Raw genomic sequence first — 21,323 nt, 5'->3', positions numbered from 1 at the left:
GGGGTGTGGCTGTGCCGGGAAGAAGCGAGGGTGAACCGTGGGCACAAGGCAGAGGCTCCTGAAGGTTCCTTCCTGCCACCACGGGATGCATTTGTGGAGCACCTGCTGTCGTGGGTTGGATCTCAGCGCCTCCCAGAAGCCCGGGTGCTAAAGGCTTGGTGCCCAGCTCCAGGTGCTGTTGGGAGGTGGAACCTCCAGGTGGTGGAGCCTGGAGGGAGGAAGTTAGGCCACTGGGCGTGCCCATGAAGGGGGTATCTGGACCCCAGCCTCTTCCTGTCTGTCCCTACTTCCTGGCCGCCATGACTCAAGCCCTTTGCTCCACCACACACTCCCCACCATGGTGTGCTGCCTCGCCACAGGCCCCCAAAACAACAGAGCCAAGCCGGGTGCAGCGGCCACACCTGTAGCCCTGCATCTTGAGAGCTTCCGAGGTAGAGCACCCCTGGGTTCAGTTCGCAGTACTCCAAAAGAAAACGATGGAGCCAAGCAACCTCTGAAACTGAGAGCCAAAATAAATCTTTCCTTCTCTGAAGCTAATTTTCCCAGGTGTTTTGTCACAGTGACGTGGAGCTGACCAACGTGCCTGCTGTATGCCACGTGCAGTAGCAAGCACTACTGGGCTCAGCAGTGAGCAGACAAGTCTCTTCTCTCCCGGGGCTTACATTCTAGGAGAAGCAAACAGAGAATCAAGCCGGCCACCTGCTAGTGTGTCAAGGAAAGCCTCCAACAGCAGCAAGCGCTACGGGGAGAGTTGAGATGGGGTTTGATAGGAAGCACCCTCGGATGCATTGGAGCTGGTGGTGAGAGCTCACAGAGGAGGTGACAGACCTGCTGAGGCCAGGAAACCAGGAAGGAGCTGGCTGTGTGAGGACCTGGGGGTAGGTGAGCTGGACAGAGTCCAAGCCCAGCAGGAAGGCCAGAGGGGCTGGGGGCAGAGGAGGGGTGGGGAGGGCAGAGGAGGGGTGGGGAGGAGGGCAGAGAGGAGCCTGGGCCAGGCTGGAGGGGGCGAGTGCATCACCTCCAGAAGTCGCAGGGCCAGCAGTGTCCGGCAGAGGCAGACAGTGGAACCACGGGGAAGAGTGGGGTCTTCCTGCCTGCGTTCTGCACTTTGGGTGTTGTGAGAGCCGTGCTTGTCCCCAGTGCATGGGGGAGCCTCCTCCAGGGAGCCTTCTCCACCATGGCCGCCCCCAGTCGCTCAGGGTGGGCCTCAGGGTGGCGGGAGGGGGCAGTTTCCTGCTTCTCCAAGCCCTGTGCCCCCTCCCGTCTGGAGCAGAGGTGCTCTTCTGGGTGTGTGAACGGCCCCAAGGGCCCGGGTGCCCTGGGGGAAGCTGGTCACTGAGTGTGGAGCCGGCTGGCCATGCCTGGGCCTCTCTGGCTCTTCTCTTCTGTCCCCTCTGGCTGTGTCTGATGGTGTCACCTCCCTTTGCTGCCCTTTCAGGCTGAGTCTGCACTTCGCTGACCTGGCCTCAGTTTGGGTGACGCAATGTCACCCACAGGCCGCGTCAGCGCTCTCATTCTCTGGATTCCTCGCTCCCTCTGAGCGGGTGCTCCTGGGAAAGGTCTCCTGACCGCAGCTCCTGGCCAGTCCCTGCTCCAGAGCAAGGCCAGCCCGTGCAGCTCGGCCTCAGCGCTCGGACCGCGTCCTCTCAGGTCCCTTTCTGGTCACGCGAGACACAAGGTCCCCATCCCCAACCCCAGGCATGACTAAGAGGCACGGGGTGCAGAGGAAGCCAGGCGTTTTACTGAGGGTCTGGCAGGATCAGTGTCTGAGGGGGACGTGCCCCAGAAGGGTGACGATTGGCATCCCCAGTGCAAGGTCCCTCCTCTGGTTCCTGGCTGGCTGAGGGCTAGGGCTCACAGTCTTCCTGAAGGAAGGTTTTACAGTCTCCCGTGGGATTATTTAAAGAAACGTCCTGCCGGGTGAGGTGGCCCACACCCGTGATCCTCGCAGCTTGGGAGGCTGAGGCAGGAGGATCGCGAGTTCAAAGCCAGCCGTGCCAACGGTGAGATATGAGCAGCTCAGTGAGACCCTGTGTCTAAATAAAACACAAAACAGGGCTGGGATGTGGCTCAGTGTCAACTGTCCCTGAGTTCACCCCAGTACCAAAATAAATAAATAAGCAAATGTCCCCTTAGTTGTCCCTTCCTCTCCTTGCTCTCTTGTGGCAGAAATGCAGTCTATCTCTGGTGGCCGGCCGGTCCCGTCTCCCACCTCCTGTTTGTCAAGGGCTGTGTGACTCTGCCACACTCAGGTGTTCACTGCTGATAACCACTCTGTCCAGTTCCCCTTGGACTTTTTTCCCCCATCTCCAGTGATTTTACGGTCAATGCTAAATATTGTATCTGAAAATGGACCACAGGCTGGGAGTGGTGGCACACGCCTGTAATCCCAGTGGCTCAGGAGGCTGAGGCAGGAGGATCGTGAGTTCAAAGCCAGCCTCAGCAGCTTAGTGAGGCGCTACATGACTCAGTGAGACCCTGTGTCTAAGTAAAATTTTAAAAATGGCTGGGGATGGGGCTGAGTGGTCGAGTGCCCTTGGGTTCAATGCTCCTCCACCAGCAAAAAAGAAAGCAAGGAAATGGCCCGCGGGACTTTCTCCTTCTGGAAGGTTGCTAGGTGTGTGGGTGGGGGGCGGGGCAGGCGTGGCGATCGCGGAGCTGGAGAAGCCATTGTTCTGCTCTCCTGTGAGGCCACTAGGCCAGAGGTGTCCGGCTTGCGTTTCTGATGGTGACTGATTTTTAGTGAAGGGTGTGCCCCAGAAAACACGTGGGATAAACTCAGGCCTAGAAAATGATTTGTCCTTTACCTGAAGTTCAGGTTGAACTCAGTGTCCTGCACTTTATAGGGCAGCCCTACTCAGAGTCCAGCGCCCACTAGTGAGCCTTTGAGGGAGGGGCCCGGGGGTCTGGGGTGGACCCTGATGTCTGTGGTGGGCACTGCCACCTGGCAGCTGGAGCGTCTGCTGCCAGGTACAGAAAGAGCAAGGCCACCTCATGTGCCCATGGAGCCACCTTTCCCATCCGTTAGCCAGGTACTGTCGCTGGCTTGTCACCCAGAGAGGGGCCGGGCCACCCTGGGTCACCCTTGTATCCCGGCTTTGACGTAGCCGCTGGGGCTGGGGCAGAGCAGCTGCTCGGGAGGTGTCTTCACACATCCACCTCCCTCCACCTCCTGGAAACTGAGGTTCCAACCGCGGAAGACTTGCCCAGAGACAGTGAGAGGGGAGGCGCGTCTACCCGTGCTCTGGCCCGATCGCCAGCTGAGACTGAGGGCGCCACCCCAGCACCCGCGTGGCCCTCCTCTGGGCTGGTGATTTGTGGGTGGGTGGGCTGCTGCTTCTCCTAGGGGCTGGTGGGCTGGAAGCAGCCTCTGCTTTACAGGGGGCTCTGTAGGTCAGAGCGCGTCAGAGGGGGGACTGGGACCTCTGGCTTCGGGGCCCAGGGCTCTTCGGCAGGAGCTGGTCCGAGGCACAGCTTTCCTGGCCCTGTGAATTAGTAAACCGGGTTTGCTGGAGGCCACGGCTCCAGGGGCGGCTCTGAGGGTGGGAAAAGGTCCTGTCAAGAGGGCCTCAGCTCAGCCACCTCTCCTGCAGCCCCTGTGTGCAGTCTGCAAAGCCAAGGACAAGTGAGAGGAAGGGGAACCGCTGCTATCTGCACATCTCAGCCTCCTCTGCAGATAAGCCCTCCTCCTGGAGATAAGGCTGGAATCTGACTCTTGACTCCCAGATCCAGCCCCGCAGCAGAGCTTCTGTGGGCCCCGAGGAGGGGGAGGAGAGCCTGCCTCTTGAGCACCCGATCGGGGCCCAAGGGGGAAGTGGCAGGCAGAGCTGCCTTGGCCAAGGGTCACTGGGGGCCACCCACCCTTTCCTGAGAGGCTCCCATGAGTTCGTCTCTGGAGAGTGGGTATTGGAAACGGGCGTTTGAGCGCAATGAGTGACTTGATGGAGGAGGCCTGTCACAGAGCAGAGCTGGGTGGAGGGGCGTCACCTCCCCTGGGGGTCAAGACAGACATCTGAGCTGCGTGAGGCCCCAGCGGGGTTGCAAGCACCAGTTCCGGATCTCAGATGGGCCACTGGGCCTGGGCTGCCTCCCTGCGCAGGAGATGGGCGTGGTGATCGCTGAAGAAATGACCACCAGGAAACTGTCCCACCCAGGCTCACTGTAGCCTCGCCTGTCCTGTTTAACCGTTTCAGCTCTGTAATTTATCAGCTTCTGTCATCAACATTTGGTTGAAAGAAAAAAGTCAAAGTTCCTCGGCCAATTCTAGCTTTGTCTTTTTTAGGCTCCCAAATCATTAGCCCGGGTCGGGGCTGGGGATGGGGCTCCGTGGGAGGGCCAGGCCCTGGGTTCCATCCCCAGCACTGCGCTCGGGTGGGCATCGGGTTCCCAGGCCAGCGCCTGTCTGGGCAAGGCTGCCGTGCCCAGCGGAGACCGCACTTGGTGGCAGAGGGCAGGAGGGTGCAGCCAGGGCACCGGGCCCGTGTGGCTGGTTCAGTGGGGCCCGCGCTTCCCAGGCAGCCTGGGGCTCCTCCTCTGCCCAGGGCCACCTGCTCCTTTTGAGGACAGGGAACGATCTCCTTGAATATGGCTCTTCCTTCCTGTTTTCCAGTGTCGTGTTTTCCTTCTGTTTCGGGTGCCGGCCAGTGACCGTCCCCAGTTACGCCTCCTGTTGTCATCTGTTTTCACCCTGTGGCCTTGACAGTACATTTCACTCATGCTGGTCCCTGACCTGGGATCCGGGAACTTTTATGGACCGGCCTTTGTCCTGGGCTGGGTGAGCCGCGGCCGGGAGGGGGGTTCCAGGGGACAGCTCCTTCCATCCTGACCATCTCCCCCTAATGCACCTGCCCTGGTGGGGCCAGGAGGGCTCCGACCCACTGAATTGGGAGGGAGTCGGTAGATGTCCCTTGCTTGGGAAAGCAGTGTCTTGGCCATGGCAGGAGGGACCTTGGTTGTAACTCACATTTTATGAAAATGTATTCGCACAGAGCAGCCAAGTTTTGCTGACTCCTAATTATAGGTCCCTGGGTCCGGGCTGGTGTATTGTAACAATCATATTATACAATACAATTATCATAATAATTAACACAATAATAATCACATCATTTGCTAGCGTTTATTCTGTGCCAGGCGCCGTGCTCAGTACTCACCATTTAATCTTGCTTGTAGCAGAGAAAAATTTTTAACGAATATATCAAAATTGTTCTTTCTTTCTTTCTTTGTGGAACAGAGGGTCCAACCCAGAGCCTTGCGCATGCTTAACACACTACCACTGAGCTACGTCCCCAGCCCAAAATTGTGCATGATTATGGGGCACCACGTGATTTATGGGGCACCACGGGATATTTCCATACATTGTACAACGTTCAAGTCAGGGCAAACATTCCTATCTCCCCAAACATAGGTCCTTTTTTTTTTATGGTGAGAATCCAAAGTCCTTTCTCTTGGCCTGTTTCACTTAATCTTAATGACCCATGAGGAGACACCATCTCTGTCCCCATTGGGCCGACCAGGAACCAGCGCCAGGGAGGTCTGGATTTGAACCTGGCCCTGGACTGCAGGCCTCCTGCCGCCGGGGCCTCGGAGCCGCCGGGGCCTCTGGTCTGGGCCGACTCTGACTCCAGAGTGGCACATGGTTTCCTCTCCTCCCCAATGTGTTTTATTTTAAAATCACATAAAAATAGCTCAGTGCTCAACTGGAACGCGGTCATCGGAAGCACTGGATGCCGGCCTGAGGGATGAGGTCGGAGGGCCGCGCTGGAGCTGCTCCTGGGCCCAGGTCTCTCCTGCGATGCGGTGGTGGGGGCCTGAGCCTGGGAACTTGCTGGGGTGCTCTGCACTGCTCCCCTTTATAGGATGGGGGCACACTTTGCATTCTTTCTGCCAGGGGCTGCCTGGCACCAGACTTCCGTTTTGGAAGACTGGAAAAATAAACAGTGTAAATAAAACAGGACCCCCCCACACCCCCGCGCCCCACCCTGGGAGCCCAAGTGCCGGCTTCTTCCTCTCCCCAGCTCTGCCCCGCCCCCAGTTTGGGGAGAAGGGCTCAGAGGCCTGGGGTGGCCTGACCTGCATGGGTCCTCTTCAGCTTTACTTTGGACTGGAAGCCAGAGGGCAGGGGGTGGGGGTGGGCGTCCAGTGGCCCCACCCAGCACCCTCCCCCGCAGAGACAGCTCAACCAGAAGCGACTCAGTCCACAGGAATGTCTGGCCGTCCTCACCCGAGGTTCCCATGTCTGAGGTTCCCATGTCCGGGGCCCGCTAGACGTAGGGACAGAACTGCCATTCACTAGGGCCACTCCGCTCTGGACTGCCGAGCCTCCCAGCAGTTCACCGAGGCTGTGGAACAGAAGGCTGTGACGATCATGTGACATACATACAGTGTGACTGTGGGAGGGCCACACCTTCCGTGGCTGTGAGTTGAGCCCAGACTCCCTACTCTGCCCTTGGCCGCCTGGGGAGCAGGACCTGCCTCTCCCCGCCCCGCACCCCCTCCTGGCCTTACGGAGCTGAAGCCATGGGCAGCCTGTGTCCGCCCGTCTAGTGGGCTGCCCGCATCCTTGGGCCTCCTGCGGGTCCTCAGAGCTCTGCCCAGAGCAGAGATCTCATCAGTTGGTGGGTGCCCAGGAGGCTGGCGCCCCTCCGTGTGACACAGAAGAGGCCTGCAGGAGATCCAGCTGCTGCTGACCCTGGGTGACTTCCCAGCTGGGAGCCCCATTTCTGTCCCTCTGCTGTGAAATGGGGGCGGTAGTCCCGCCTTCTGGGGCTGGTGAATTGAGTGCCAGGAGTGCAAACCTGATTTCGGCCTGCGGCCAGAGCCTGGGCCAGCGGAAGCCTCTCCTCGGAGGCCCAGCTTGCCCTGGCCACCTCGTTGAGGCTTCCCTGGCGATTGGGGGGAACTGCCCAGAACCTTCAGAAACAAGGCTGGCCACACCCACTTGTGCCTGGGCATGGCCTAGGGGTGGGCTGGGGTGGTGGAGGGGTGAACGGCTAGATGGGTGGATGGGTCTGCCAGAGTCTCTGGGATCCCCAGGGGAAGCCGTCCCCTCTGACCAGCAGCTAGGCGGTGTCGGATGGTGGAGGCCGCAGGCAGTTGTCTTGGTCTAGCCTGGGCTGTTGTGGGGGTGGGGAGGTCCTCTGCTGGGCTAGCCTGGAGTATCCCGCGGCTCTCTGAAGGAGGGCCGGCATGGTGTTGTGCCAGATGCTGCAACCTGGCGGCCATGGGTTGGTGGCCATATTCTTGAGCCTGTTCCACCTGGCAGTTTGGGGGTTTGCTCAGCTTAGCACCTTGCAAATCTTCTCGAGTTAGGACTTGCCCTCTATAAGCCTCTCCGAGCAGCCAGCCCTGGGCCAAGGGGCTGTTGGGTGGAGGCAGCGCGTGCTGCACGATGCTGTGTGGATCTGGGCTCTGTTCTTATTTCCTCCTGGGGTGGGAGAGAAAACTCGGTCCCCAGCTTCCCCAGATCCAGTCCAGCAGTCCCCAGCCCTGGGATCCACGTGGGCTGGGACAGGACTAGGCCCGTGACGGAGACCCTGCAGCAGGGAGACCTTTGTGCATAAAACAAGCAGACGTGGCTCTAGGGGGTGCTGGCCTGAGCCTGGCTGACTTCAGTGGACACCTGCTGCCACCCTGCCCGGGAGGATGCTTGAGCCAGGACCAGACTTTGGAGTCTGATGGACTTGGATTCACAGTGGGCTCAGCTCCCCGGTGCTCTGTGGCCTTGGGCAAGTTACCAACCCAGCTGAGACTCAGCTCCTTATCTGCAAGATGGGATGGTAAGGGTTTGGCCCAGTGCCAGCACCCAGGTGGGTGGCCGCCGTCACTCCAGGTACAGGTGGCTGCTCGTCTGGGGTTACCTGCTTCTGGAGTCCCTGGCAGGTGGAAAAGTGAAGACACACCTGTGTCACCACCCGGCGGGAGGGAGAGCCATGGCCTCGTGTGACCCTTGTCCTTCTCTGTCTTTAGGAGTCACTCGGACCTCCAGCGGCCGTCTCCGGAGGCTAGGTGACCCAACGGGTCCAGGTAAGTGGTTTGTTGGGCCTTGGCCTGCTGCGGGGCCTGAGTCTCCACCTGGCCTTCCTGGTGGGTGCAGCCCTGGGGGATGTGGTCTTAGGTGCTGCACATAAGGTGGGGGCCGTGTCCACCTGGGAGCAGGGGCCGTCCAGCTCCACAGGTAGCCACCCCCAGGCATGGGAGAAGCCCTGTGTGCAGGCTGGAGGAGAGAGCCGGAGGTGGTTGCTGCAGGGTGGCCTCTGTTGGAGCCGTGGAGGGTGGCAAGCCGTGGAAGGGTGGCTTTGGTGTGGGCCGCTCAGGGCTGATCCTAGACCACAGCGCCAGCCCCCTGCAGCCTTGCCGCCTGGAGCAAATCCAGTCTGCATGATCCAGGATTAAGTCAGGGGCTCCTGTGGTGACCTATGTGGTCAGCTTTTCTCCCGATGACCAGGCTGAGCTCTGGGCAGGAGTTGCCTCTCCCAGGCTTGCAGAGGCTGGTCCAACCACGGGGCCAGCCCGGGCAGGGGCTGAGGGCTGTGTGGCCATCACAGCTTCTGTTCCCAGAGCCCACCTTGGCTCTTCCTTCCAGAGGCCAAACTGGGGCATGTGTCCTCATTCTGGTGGCCTCTGTTCAGAAGAGATGTTGGGACACAGAGATGAAAGGGACTCAGAGATGATCCGCTCTTGGGGAAGCCCCGCGATGTTGCCCTCATCTGCATGTGTGTTGGGGACTAAGTGCCAGACCCAGGCTGGACAGAGGGACATATGGAGACGGAGCAGGCGAGGGCTGCACCTCACGAGCAGCTGTTGTGCAGGATGAATCAGAGTCATAGAAGGGCCTGGGAATCCCCTCGGACAAGTCATCCATGAATCAGACGGACTCACTCTGGCCCTTCCCAGCTGTGCCCCGGCCCCAGGGGGACGAGCCACGAGCCCCTCAGAGCCCACAGTCCCTTTGAGGCCAGCTCTGTCCAGCGGAACATTCCACTCAGCTCTGTCCAGGAGAGTACTAACCACACGCGCCTGTCGCGCACTTCAGATACACATTTGTAAGTTTCTTCATTCATTTGCTTAGAATTAATTAGTTAATTTTCTATTAGTTTCCAGTTAGTATTGACATGCGGCTAGCGGCTGTGGACATGGACAGCCCTAGACCATGTTGGCTGCCTGGGGTCCCAGAATTCTGTACCCTGCACCCTCCTGCACCAGTTCCAGGGTCCATCCTCCTGTGCTCTGTGCTGCCCACCCCAGGCCTGCGGGTGGCTGTGGGTGGCTCTCTGCAGGGAGTGGCCACGGTAACAGGGGTGGCCTGGGTGGCCTGGGTGACTGTGGATGTGCAGTATGTGTGAGGCCCTTGCAGTTCGGGGTGAGATGGGGGTGGGGGTAGAGGAGGTGACGCCCCGGCTGGAGTCCCCTGGGATTGTGGTCCCACCCCCAGACAAGCTGGTCCACCAACCACTTGGTAGTCCGGGGCCTTTTCTCTGGGGCCCCTTGGCTTTGTGACTGGTCTTCCCCTCCATCTCCCTCCTTCTTGCTGGTCAGCCTCGGTGGGGTGGGCTAAGGGGTCCCACAGCACTTTGGGGGGCTGGCACCTTGGACTGCGGGGACAAAGCCTCTCTCTGGGTGCTGCTTCTCTGTGCTCAGACCGGGCGGTTCTGTGCCGTCAGCACTTGGCAGCACCGCCTCGGCCGCCTTGGAAGCCTAAGGCATAATTTGCCGAAGCCCCAAGCTGCAAGCCGGTGATCTAGGTTCCCTACGGCCGCCTGCTGACACACGCAGTCCGCCTCTGTGGGCTCCGGCCGGAGGGAGACACCCTTTCTTGGCTCCCAGCTCTAACACTGTGGCCATGACAGGGGTCTAGGCAAGGCGTCCTTCCTGGGCCCAAACTCCCAGTCCTAGCTGTCCATGTGGGGCTCCCATTCACCCCTCCACTCCTCCCAGCCTCTGTCACACATCCTGGTGACCTACTGAGGACTCCACCCTGTCCCTGTCCCTGTCCCAGAAGGGCAGTGGGCTCCACGTGCAATGGGGCACACCTGTAATACCAGCGACTTGGGAGGCCGAGGCAGGAAGATCGCGAATTCCTGGCCAGCTCAGCAACTTAGCAAGACCCTGTCCCCCAAATTAAAAAGGGCTGGGGATGCAGCTCGTGGTGAAGTGCTTCTGGGTTCAGTGCCCAGGACCAAAATATAAAATAAAAAAGTATAAAGAATAATAGAGCAGAACACCAGGTACCCACCTTCCCATTTAAGCAATGAGACAGGACAGTTAAGGTCGAAGCCCCCGGGGCCCTCTGCCCCTGCTTGCTCCCTCAATGACACTCTCCTGAACTGGCTGGCCTTGGTCAGGCCTGCCCGTGCCTGTGGTTCTTTGTCTGAACGACCTGTGTTTCCTTTGTATACCTTCGGCATTGCATAATCGCCGTCCTCTGCACTCTGCTTGTCTACACACTAGGGACTTTGAGATTCTGCTGTGAGGATCTGGGTTTCTCTGCTTCGTTTATTTTGACAGCAAACCGCATTCCTCTGCGGGGGGGGGGGAGGCGGATTCTGCCCCTGGGCTTGTTGGTGGGCTTCTCTGGCGGCCCCCCTGCTGCGGAAATGGCCAGGAGCCTTCTCACACACGTGGATGGGCAGAGGCGTTCCCCAGGTGGCTCGGCTGGGCTACCGGATGCCCATCCCTCCTACATGTTGCCAAAGCTCCCTCCAGAGCCCTGGGCCTGCTCCCACGCCACCCCGCTACCCCGCTACCCTTCCTATGTCCTGGCAGCAGCCTTTCAGACCACAGTCTCAGGCGACCTTTGGCCCGGTTCCCACGGTGCGTGCAGTTCCGGGGCTGTGTCTGAACCTCCTACCTCCAGCCCGGACCCTGGAGCCTTCTGTGCTGCATCCAGTGCGTCTCTGGTCTGCTCATTCCTCTCTCCCCCACCTCTGGGCCCTCTGGCCTCCTGCCCAGCCCTGCCATCGGGCCTCAGTATTGCACCGAGTGACGTCACTGCCCACAGGTCAGGTCCAGAATGTGACTTGACTGGAAACAGACCTTTTCAGGTGGAAAGAACTTCAGGCAGGTCACCTGGGTTAGGGGTGGCCGGATTCCAGTGGCAGGGTCCTCATAGGAAAGCAGAGGAGAAGCGCGTGGGAGCCAGGAGAGGTGGGAGTACGCAGCCTCAGGCAGGAAGACCCCCCACCCCGACCGCAGAGCCTTCCCAGGAGCCTGGCCCTGCCACACCTTGGCCTGGGACTTCTGGCCTCCAGAACAGTTAGCCCCCAACTTGTGATGCTTGGTTACAGCAGCCACAGGACCCTGGCACACACCCCCTGCCAGGCTGCTGTGGGTCAGTGGCCCTTGCCGCAGAAGGACGGCCCTGAAATACTCTGCCTTGGGCGTCTGAGCCTGGCGGGACGCGCGGGAGGAGCTCCCCCCCCCACCTTCCCACCCCTCTTAGAGGAAGAAGGCCTTGCTGCAGGCCTGGCCAGGCCCCACCCAGGGAGCTGTTGGCCTAACACCCGTGACACTTGGCTGCAACTAGCAGTTGAATTGCCACCACTCCAGGAGACAGTAGGGCCGTGGGGCGGGCCTGCCAAGCCAGCGCCAGCTGTCTCCAGGGGCACCGTGCCATGTGCCTTGGTACAGAGGGGCTGCTCTGGGCCTGTGTTGGGTGGCTAGCTGCTGTGCCCGGCCACGTGGGCCAACGCCCGCCTTGTGGAGGAGCCGCTGTGGGACAGGCTGGTGGAAGTTTGCTGCTGGGGACGTTGCCTCTGGGCTCCCGGGTGCACCTCACTCCTTCCCTCCTCTCCCTGCATGGATGCCTGCGCCGCCTTCTCTTCTCTAGAGCACCAGCCTTGCCACCCCCTCGGTACTCAAGTGTCGACCTCTGCCTCCTCAGCACCCCCGGTCAATCCCCCCTCCTCAGTGACCCTTGGTGAGCTGCTCATGGTCTTGGTCATGTCCTGGTCCGGCCTCGGTGGTCTCTCCATAGATGTCCTCATCCCCACCCCATCTCCCTGCCACAAGCCCCTCCCTATACACAGCCAGGGGACACTTACTGTCCTTCTCCCATGCCAGACTCCCGCCACCTCACCCTTTCCCACCACCTCACCCTGGCCACAGCCCTCTTACTTACAGAGCCCTGGGTGTTCCCCAACCCCGTGTGTCCACTGTAAGCCCCGAGCACCAGGCTCGAACTGCTCCCTGCCTGGCCCTGACCACCTCTCTGTCGGTGTTCCTGTCCCTGCTCACCTCAGCAGGCATTCCCTCTGGGAAAGAGCCCTCCCCTCCCTGTGGTCCCTGCTGGGCTGCAGGATAACAATGGCTCCAGTTGCGGCGTCCTGTGAGCAGGTTGCCTTGGTTCATCTGTCCCCTCTGGACCACAGGGGGTTTTTGCAGAGCAGACAGTGGGCACTGACCAGCTGACCCTGAGAAGAGAAGGCTGGGGAGACAAAAGGTTGGCTGACTCCACACCCGGGAAGCCCCACGTCGGGTACACCACGAGGACGGGATGCTGATTAGAGGTCATGCTCCAGGTGTTTATGTCAACAGACACTCTGCCGTCATATGCACCTAAAAAGAACAAATAAAGAAGCTAACTTAAAATAGAGGTATCGGCCTTCTTGGGCTTTGGCTGAGAAGTAGCTCTCCCCTTTGCCTGCCTTCTGGGGAGGCAGGTCACGGCAATCCACTGTCTCCAGGGAGGGCAAGGAAGACAGTAGAAGGGCTGGAGTGGTCAGGCAGCGCTGGGCTTACATTTAAGTTACACCGTGAGTGCAGAGCCCTGCCCACTGCCCAGGTACACTGGCCGCTGGTGGCTCCTGGGCTGACATGGAGCACTGACACCCTGGCAGAGGGCTCTGTGGGCAGGTGCTGGTTGGGAGCACCACGCGCTGGCTTTCAGTCCTTGGGCACCTGCGGAGCAGGCAGTTGGGCTCCCGGTGGGAAGTGGAAGCGCCAGCTCCTGTCTCACTCTAAGAGGGACCCAGGCTCCCCCGGCCTCCCCTGGCCTCTGTCTCTCCTGCTCTGGGCAGACACCAGCCGAGGCCCCTGTAGGAGTGAAGTGCCAGCTCTGGCTCCTGCAGCCCTGGCTGGATGACTGAGCATGAGGCCGTGAGCGGTGGAATCTGCCCTGGCTGGGCTGCCTCTCCCATCCCCTTGGTCCCCTTCTACGCTGACCTGGAGGAGCTCCCAAAGCCGCCGGCTGGCCCACGCCATCGACACCAGTGAACCCTGCAGCAGCCCCGGGAGCAGAGAGGAGCTGGCTTTTATTGATTCGGGAGCAGACGAATCTTGAGGTCTAATAAAAAGTGCCGAGAAGATTCCAGAGAAGATGCAGCCCCCGAGGCTGGGTCTCGGCTGCGCTGGAGGCTGCTTGGTGGGTACCGCAGCAGCAACTGTGGCCGGGTCGGCACCCCGGGGCCATGGGACCCAGCGCCTTTATTTTTAATTTGAGGGGGCAAACTTAAGTGGGCAAGTTTGGGAAAAAGCAGGAAATGAACAGAAAAGTCTTTTATTTTATTTATTTATTTTTGGTGTTAGGTATTAAGCCCAGGGTCCTTTACTGCTGGACTACAACCTCAGCCCTTTGTATTTTACTTTATTTTGGGAGTCTCCTAAGTTGCAGAGGCTCACCTCAAATCTGCCATCCTCCTGCCTCAGCTTCCCAAGTCAGCAAGATTCCAGGCATGTGCGGCAGCACCTGGCTCGGGGAAGTCACTGTTGAAAGTGAGCCTGCACGTCCCTGTAGCTGGCACTCACCGTGAAGGTTCCCAAGTCCCTGCATTAGGGAGGGGGCATGGCAGGTGGCAGGAAATCTGAGCCCAGACCATTAGAAAGTGTGCTTTCGGCAGACCCTCCCCCACTCCTGCAGGACCTCCCCAGGTGGGCGCCAGGAGCAAGGTGGTGCCACCCTGCCAGCTTGATGTCGGGGCCGCTGCTGCCCACGTCAGAATCACGTGGAGGTGTGCTGCTTTCCCAGATAGCTGGGCCAGCCCCAGGGCCTCCTGGATGGTGTTGACAGCTCAGGCCACCCTGGGGACACCTCACAGTTTCTGTCCCCTCTCAGCGGGAGTGGGGCATGCCATGGCTTTCTGGAGGGGACCAAGGTGAGGCTGTGGTGCTTGGGGCGAGAGAACTGAACCCACTGCTGGGCCGGCTGTGTGAGAGGTGGGTGGGGACAGAGAAGTGACCCTTGTGCCCCACGGGGAGAGGAGGCTCAGTCTGCGGATCCTGGCAGGCTGGGGCAGGAAGTTCCACTGAGGAGGACAGTCAAACCGAGAAGGCTCCCGTGGAGCACTGTCCCTGGGGGGTCCAGCTGCATTTGGGGGGCAGGACAGGAGGGAGGGACGACCATGGATGATTCCCCAACAGAGGGAGCCTCTGAGGAGCCTTGACAGAGCAGCTGTCCCCAGGCCCTGCTGGAGTGAGGGGTGGCCTCTGGCCTTCATTCTGTTGCTCACCCTGAGCAGGGTCCAAGCAGAGTGAGTGGGGCCCTCGGTCCTACGTGCAGGTTCTGGCTGCCCTGGGGCCTGGCCACGTCTAAGAGGCGAAGTGGTCCTCACCGTCCCTCTTTACCCTCCGCGGGCCCCTGGCTGCTTCTCCAAGTGGGCTCTGTGCCGGCGAGCGCCACTCTGCAGTTAGGAGGGTCTGAGAACTGTGACAGTGACCCGGCAAAGCCACCAGGGGTGTTCTGATGTGAGGTGAGGACTGAGGTGCTGCTTTTGAATCTTCTGGAAGGGGCTGTTGGTGACGGCACCCTGACTAGGGGCAGGCCGGGGGTGGGAGCTGGGGCTTGTGGCTGGCACAGTGAGTTCCCAGAGCTGTGGCCCCAGGGCCCTGCCTCCCCGGAGCAGCAAGCCAGGTCCACTTGGGAAACTGAGCTGCCTTGGACGCCTCACTGCGCCGAATACGCTGTCATTGCCCGGGGAGTGTGAGACGGGGAAGGGATACACAGCCCCAGACACCTCCTCACTGTCCCGCCGAGGGAGGAGCACGTGGGACCCACTCCTGGGACTTGGGCTAGCCTCGAAGGCTGCCCACCTGAGCCCCGGACACCACAGGCAGTGGGCGGGAGCCTCGTTTCTCCTGGCAGCCTGGCCTTACCTCCGCACCCTGCTCGGAGCTGGCTCGTGACTAACGTGGGCCTCCTCGGAGCCAATGGGCGCCGCCAGGCTTTTGGTTTCACGTTGTCCCCTGCTTGGGCCAGAATGCTTGCATTTTTAGGCACAGTGCAGAAACAGACCTTGAGCTCAGCTATGCCATGGAGAACTGAGGGTCAAGGCTGAGCTGGGCACTGCACAGACCACAGCAGTGAACCCAGAGCGGGCACAGCCCTGGCCGTGGCCACTCCCCGCGTTTCCGCCAGCTGGCCAGGTCGGTGGCCTCCGCGGCCTTCCTGGCTTTCCTGCAGGAGGGACACGGTGCTGGAGAGGCTGGAGTGGGATTAACAGGGCTTCTTTGTACTTTTCCTGTGGTTTCTAAACTCAACACAGTGAACAAACATTACAGCTGTAATCAGAGAAAAAAGCAGAGTTTTTTCAGAGTCAGAAGAGTACACAGCTCACCCCCAGGCCCCCTCGATTCTCACTGCTCTGTCAGTGAGGGTCCGTGGTTAGAGGCTGAGTAACAGAAAACAGCCTCAGCGAACGTGCCTCTTGATCCGTCTGGGGTGCTGGCTGTGGGGTCTCATGGCTGCGGTAGCGAGCTCCCCCAAACTGGGTGCTAAAACTCCGCAGCTGTGCCCTCCCAGGGCTCTGGAGGCACCGCGTCTGACCTGAGCTTCGCTGGTCTGAATCGAGTTGTCTGCAAATCCCGGCTCCCTCCAGAGGCCAGGGGAGGCCCCGGGGCCTCTCCCAGCCTTCAGGCGGAGTCTCGCCCTCTCTCTCCACGTTCCCCGTCCTGCTCCGTGCAGCAACAGCTCCCTCTTACATGGGAACATGTGATGGCCTTAAGGGTCCACCTGGGTGATCCAAGGCCCTGTCCCCATCCTTCACTTAGTCACACCTATAGAGACCCTTTTCCAAATCGGTCACAGTTGCGGGTTCTAGGAACTAGGGCCCTTATTCAGCCCACTGCCGTGACCAAGACACTGTTCCCACCTTCTGTGTGTGCAGACTGTCCTGTGGGGCTGCCCTTCAGGCTCCTTGGGAGGGGGCAGTTGCTATTCCGTGTCTCCCAGGAGGCTGGAGATTATACCCCCACCCCCCGAATCCTGCAAGAAATGCCCTTGCCGTAGGCCAGTGCATTGGGGGGTCCTGTCCCAGGCAGGGAGGGGGTCAGGTGGCAAAGTGTCAGGGACACATCGGGGCCTTTGGCTCTGTCGGCCAGCTGAGAGCGATACCGACACCGGAGCCTTACGTGGGCACGCATAACTCACCTGTGCTGAGGCAGGGATCGTGAACTTGGAGGCCTCTGGGGGGCAGGCACCTAGTGGGAATGCGTAAGAGACCGTGGGGACTGGAGCAGATGCCAAGGGAGGACTGCAGTCTTCAGGCCAGGAAGGAAGTGCCCCCGTCTGACCACATCCCCTCACTTTGTCAAGAGAAGCTAAAAATCTGGAGTTTTTAGGGAAGTAGCCTCAGTTTAACACTGACACAAATATACATTTCCTTTAAACAGAAATGAGAAAGCAAAACCTCTCTCTGCCTCAGTTTTGCAGGGACCCTTGCGGTGGGGATGCCTCTACCCTACCTGGGACTTACCTGCTCTGCCCAATTCCTCCACCCCTGCCCAGACACTGGCTGGGTGCTGGTGGGGACCCCGAGGTTCCAGGTGAGCAGCCCCTGGAACTCCAGTGGGAAAAGGCAGGGAGCTGCCCACCCGCTGGGAGCCGTGGAGTCTGGGGAAATGAGCCACAAGAGGACTTGCTCCCTCCCAGGGGACTGCCCAGACTTACTGACTCATGCTCTGTGGTAGGAATCTTCCAGGAAGCCTCTGCTGGGGTGGGGACGGCAGCTCCCTCTGACACAGCAGGCTAGGCTAGCGGCAGAGGGGCACCTTCGTAGGGTTCATCCTGGGCAGGTGCTCTGGAACCTTCTCCCAGCCCGCATGCCTGGGGAGGTGGCCATCCCCCATCCAGCCCAGTCGGGGTGCCAAGGAAGAGCCGGGCCAGCGGGGCCAGAGGCAGGCGAGGCAGGCAGCAGGAACTGGGCTTTTTAAACACTTAAACCCCAGGAAATCGCGGCATCGCTGGACGGGGAAAATGAAAGACTTTGGAAGTCGCCAGGAATTTGACTCTGCGAGTTGGTTTCCAAGAGCCTAAGTTAAGCATCTCCAAGTGGATATTAAAAAGGAGCAGCGAGGCTCAGGGCGGCGGGGGCTGGAGGGGGTGGAGAGAGGACGCCGCTGCCGGAAGCTGGACGCTGGACGGCTGAAGCCACCGCTCCAAAGGCCAGGCGGCCGGTCCTCGCGCAGGAGGACCCTGGGCGCGTCGGAATCCCTCCGGACCCACCTCTGGGCCCCTCTCCTCGGCTTTCCCCCCTCCCGTCTCTCTCCTCGCTGCCTTTCCCTCCTGTTTTGAAGAGACAATGCTACTTCAGTTTGGAGCACAAACATATGATCAGCACATGGAAATGTGGTAATTTGGATGCATTCGTGATTGCAACAGATTGAAGAAATTAGACCAGACAAAGAGTGTTTTTGGAGGAGGAGGAGGAGGAGGCAGAGAGAGGGAGGGCCACGGACGGGTGAGAAAGGGGAGGACGCCTGCCTCTGAACCAGGGCCGCTGGGACTCCCGCCTGCTGCTAAATATACCCGTAAGAATGGAGAGGGACCGGATCACAGGTAGGCAGACGGCCCTCCTCGCCCCACTCCCCCGCCCAGTTCCCCGGACTGGGCTCTATGAACGTTGCGGGAAATAAGCACCCAAGGGTCACTTTTACTCATTTTTTTGAGAAATATTTTCCTTTTGACTGTTCTCAGTTCGTGGCGTGGAATGTTTCTCCCAAACCTAAGCGCTTCCAAGTCTGGCTTTTATTTAAGCTCGGCTCTCCTCTCTCCTGGCAATTTCTCTTTCATTTTCCAACATGCCAGTTTTGCATCTGCGTCCACGGTGATGTGGGCACGAAGGCTCGGGCAAGGGTGGGGGCCTGCAGTGGCGCTCGGGGTGGGCGCCGCCAGGCCTGTTTGTCCACTGTGTGGTTTGTGTTCTTGCTGCCAACCGAAGTCTGTCTTCAAGGCTGTCTTGGTCTCCTCCCCGAAATAGCTTTTCTGGGCCTCCCTGGCAGTTGATTATAGAGCTGGAGGCTCCCGGCGCTCGGAGGAGGCGTGCGCGCGCGTGCGCATGTGTGCGCTCTCGTGTGCATGCGCACGTGCACAAGTGGCTCCCGTGGACCCCCAGCAGGCACGGGCCGTGGGGCGGGGCGTGAGTGGAGAAATGAAAGGGAGGCGTCTCCTGCTTTGACCTCCCCAGTGAGGAAACCCGATTTCCAGGCCAAGACCTGGAAGTGCCGAGGCGCTGCGAGGGGGCTGCGGTCCTCGGGATGCGCTGGAGACTGTGCCCACGCATGGGCGCACCCCTCTGAGCCGGGTGCCAGGGGTCGCCCGCGGGTGCAGAATCCTCAGGTGTGCGCCGCGCTCCCGGCTCCTGGTGTCCTGAGGTGCCCTGGGTCATGCTAGCCTAAGAACGCCGTCCCATAAGTGCCCGTGGCCCTGGTCTGTCGTTGTGATGGGGATCCTGTGTGTGTAGGGGGTCCCTAAAAGACCCCTCAGTGGCTGTTTGGAAGGATGGGGTCCTCCCCTGCCACTCTTGAGGCAGTGTCAGAATTGGCTGGGCAGCTCTGAGAGGCCGGCCGGGAGGGTCCTGCCGTGGGGAGTGGGGAACGTGCAGTATTTTGGGGCACGTATTAATAGGCGTGATAGACGCAGCCCTGGAGGTGGGCAGCCAGAGACCCGCAGGAGGATGGCCGGCTGTGAAACTGCAGCCCTGCTGATCCTGCTTGAGCTCAGGCATAGGTGCAGAGCCCGGGCGCCCTGGGCCGTCTGCAGGGACTGGGGCAGGGGCCACTGGGAGAGACCCTCTCTAGTCCTGGGAGGGGTGTGGAGCTGACCCCAGAGCAGGCCCACCTCCCACAGGCTGCCTCCTCAGCTGCAGCTGGGGAGGACAGGTCACTCCAATATTCTGGCTGAGAGGGGGCCTCTGGTCCAGCCTTTCTTTCTTTATTTATTTAGTCATGCTGGGGATCACACTCCAGGCCCCAGGGATGCTGGGCAAGGGCTCTACCCGTGAGCCACACCCCACCTCAGCTTTCATTCTATAGATGACCATGCAGGACCCCATTGGGTGACTACCTGGGGATCTGAATGTCAGAGCACAATCCCTGTTTGGATGTGTTTTAATTTTAAAAAGAATTTTTTCTTTTCTTTTTCCCCCGCTCCTGAAACCCCGTTGTCAACCGGCAGTAGGAGGCAGGAGGAGAACCCAGAGCTGACTCCCAGCATGCTTTGCAGGCCACCAGGCCTCCCCTGTGGTCCTTAGCTGAGCTCTTGGCTCCAGTTTCTGGGCAACTCTTGTCCAGGCCCTGCTGGGTGACCTTGAGGGGTTATCCATGAGGCCCTAGGTGACATCCCTCCCTCTGGCTTGTGCCCCTTTGTCCCACCGTCAGTGGTGACAGCTCCTTTAGTCCTCACCAGTGATCCAATGGCCATGGGGCTGGGGGCAAGGGTGAGTGTATGTGTGGTCAGAGGCCTGCCCGCTGGGCACCCCACCTGCCGATCCCTAGACACAGCTGTGGACGCTGTTCACACCCCTGGCTGTTGGGTCCAGCCTGGCTGCCCAGCCGCTGTCTGGGGGTGGTGGTGGCCTGGTCCCACCCTGGTGGGTCCACAGTGGTCTGCCCAGCCTCAGGGAAGGGACTTCTGCAGATGCCAGTGGCCCTTGGATCTGCTTCCTCTTTCTTCCTCTTTCTTCCTCTCTCCCCTCACCTGCCTCAGGAGCAGGGAACCCTGGGATCCCCCCACTCCGACTTCTCTGAAGCCGCTGCCTTCCCTGGGAAGATGCTGTCTGCTTGTCAGCGGGGTGTGAGTCACGGAGCAGGGACAGGCTGCCGAGGCACAGAAGGCCATTCCTCCAGCCAAGGTCGGGATTTTTGTTTTGGACTGGCTTTGTGGCTTTTACCAATTAAGCAGTTTTATCTTGTTCCAAGAGCTTGTACTTCAGTAGGGACAGCATCTCCAAGAAGGGGACTTCCCCTGGGAGCTGCTGCTCAGGGGGCCTCGGGAGGGTGGGAGCGGCCCCGCGGGGAGGCGGCGTAGCCACTAAAGTCGCTGTGCGGTCACCATGCTGGCCCAGCGTCCTGGAGCCGCCCGGCCGTCCTGGCCTGGGTGTTCTGCTGGTGGGTATTTGGCCAGTGCAGAGGGGCAGAGCTGGGCCCTCTGCCGTGGACCAGCAGGTAGCTGGAGGTGCCTGGAGTCTGTGCTTCGCTGTCCCTTCTGTCCTTGCTTTGTGGCCCCTCATCTGTGAGCCCCTGGGGAGTTGGCATCCTGGCCTGGGTGGGCGCTGTGGCCACCGCTTCCTGCCGGCGCGGAGCTGTGCACCTTGGCTCTCAGCTCCAGGCTGAGGGGTTCCCCTGGGGCCTTCCTCGCTGTCTTCCTGCGCTGACCTGCTCTGACGGGCCGGACTTTGGTCCCTGTGGGATTTCCTGGTGGCTCACTCGGGAGCCTGCTCTTTCCCAGCTCTGGAGGCCAGAGTGCAGGTCAAGGTGCACGGGGCTGGCCGCTCCGGAGCTCGGGGGCATGTGCTCGGCGACTCTCCCGGCTGCTGGTGACCTCTTCAGCACTCCTTGGCTGGTAGCCACCTCACTCCAGCCTCTTCCTCGTCACACAGCAGCTCCCCTGTCCCTAATGCCCCTCTTTCTTATAAGGACACTCGTGGGTTTGGGGCCCACTGGGTGACCAGGGATCATCACATCTCCAGATCCTTAATTCTGTCTCCAGAGACCCCTTTTTTTCTGAATAAAGCCACCTTCACAGGCTCCCAGGGGACCTCATTTGGGGGCCACCATCCATTCAGTCCCCATGTGTCCTGGATGCACCAGAGGTTCTGAGTCTCAGACCCCCGCTGGCCTGCCTGGGCCTTTGCTGTGGCCACTGGCCCCTGCACTTGGTCGCTTACTCCTGGTGACGCGAGGAGGCCCAGCCCTGAGTGGGATTCCAAGGTGAGCTGACTCGGCTCCCCAGGGCGGGCTGGCCAGTGGGCAGAGGGGTGAGGCGGGGGCGAGACCCACAGATCCCAGTCCATATCGTTGCTCGCCAGCTTCATGTCTGCCCAGAAATTCTTCTGACTCGTGTTTGTTTCTTGGTGAAGCCCCTCTAAGAGTGACCGGAGCATCACAGTGCTGTGCAT

The 21,323-nt window shown here is 60.2% G+C and overlaps 1 protein-coding gene and 1 long non-coding RNA gene across 9 annotated transcripts in view; one reads left to right on the top strand and one right to left on the bottom strand.

Moving 5' to 3' along the window:
• Positions 1 to 21,323, top strand: part of Septin9 (septin 9) — a 140,069-nt gene that overhangs the window by 9,227 nt on the left and 109,519 nt on the right. Inside the window, exon 2 of one of the 5 annotated variants that reach the window (XM_078041577.1) lies at positions 7,966 to 8,022. The exons of 1 other annotated variant lie outside the window; for it this stretch is intronic. In XM_078041577.1, coding sequence (XP_077897703.1) covers positions 7,966 to 8,022 — 57 coding nt within the window. Of the gene's footprint in view, positions 1 to 7,965; positions 8,023 to 14,044; positions 14,088 to 17,599; positions 17,765 to 19,960; positions 20,058 to 21,323 lie in introns of those variants that run through there. 3 more of the 5 variants (XM_078041581.1, XM_078041582.1, XM_078041576.1) reach the window with 3 other exon arrangements.
• Positions 10,464 to 17,599, bottom strand: LOC120884010 (uncharacterized). 4 transcript variants are annotated; one of them, XR_013435873.1, is made up of 4 exons: positions 16,877 to 17,599; positions 15,085 to 16,407; positions 13,615 to 14,612; positions 10,464 to 12,552 (listed from the first exon to the last, which is right to left on the bottom strand). It is a non-coding gene; the product is annotated as an uncharacterized LOC120884010 (long non-coding RNA). The 4 variants fall into 4 exon arrangements; XR_013435872.1 differs by having other exon boundaries at positions 13,615 to 13,759; positions 14,442 to 16,407; positions 16,877 to 17,574; XR_005726164.2 differs by having other exon boundaries at positions 13,615 to 16,407; positions 16,877 to 17,595.

Source organism: Ictidomys tridecemlineatus, chromosome 3, assembly GCF_052094955.1.
Source record: "Ictidomys tridecemlineatus isolate mIctTri1 chromosome 3, mIctTri1.hap1, whole genome shotgun sequence".
NCBI lineage: Eukaryota > Metazoa > Chordata > Mammalia > Rodentia > Sciuridae > Ictidomys > Ictidomys tridecemlineatus.
The sequence above is the reverse complement of the archived record's forward strand: the minus strand, read 5'-3'. Positions and strand labels throughout refer to the sequence as shown.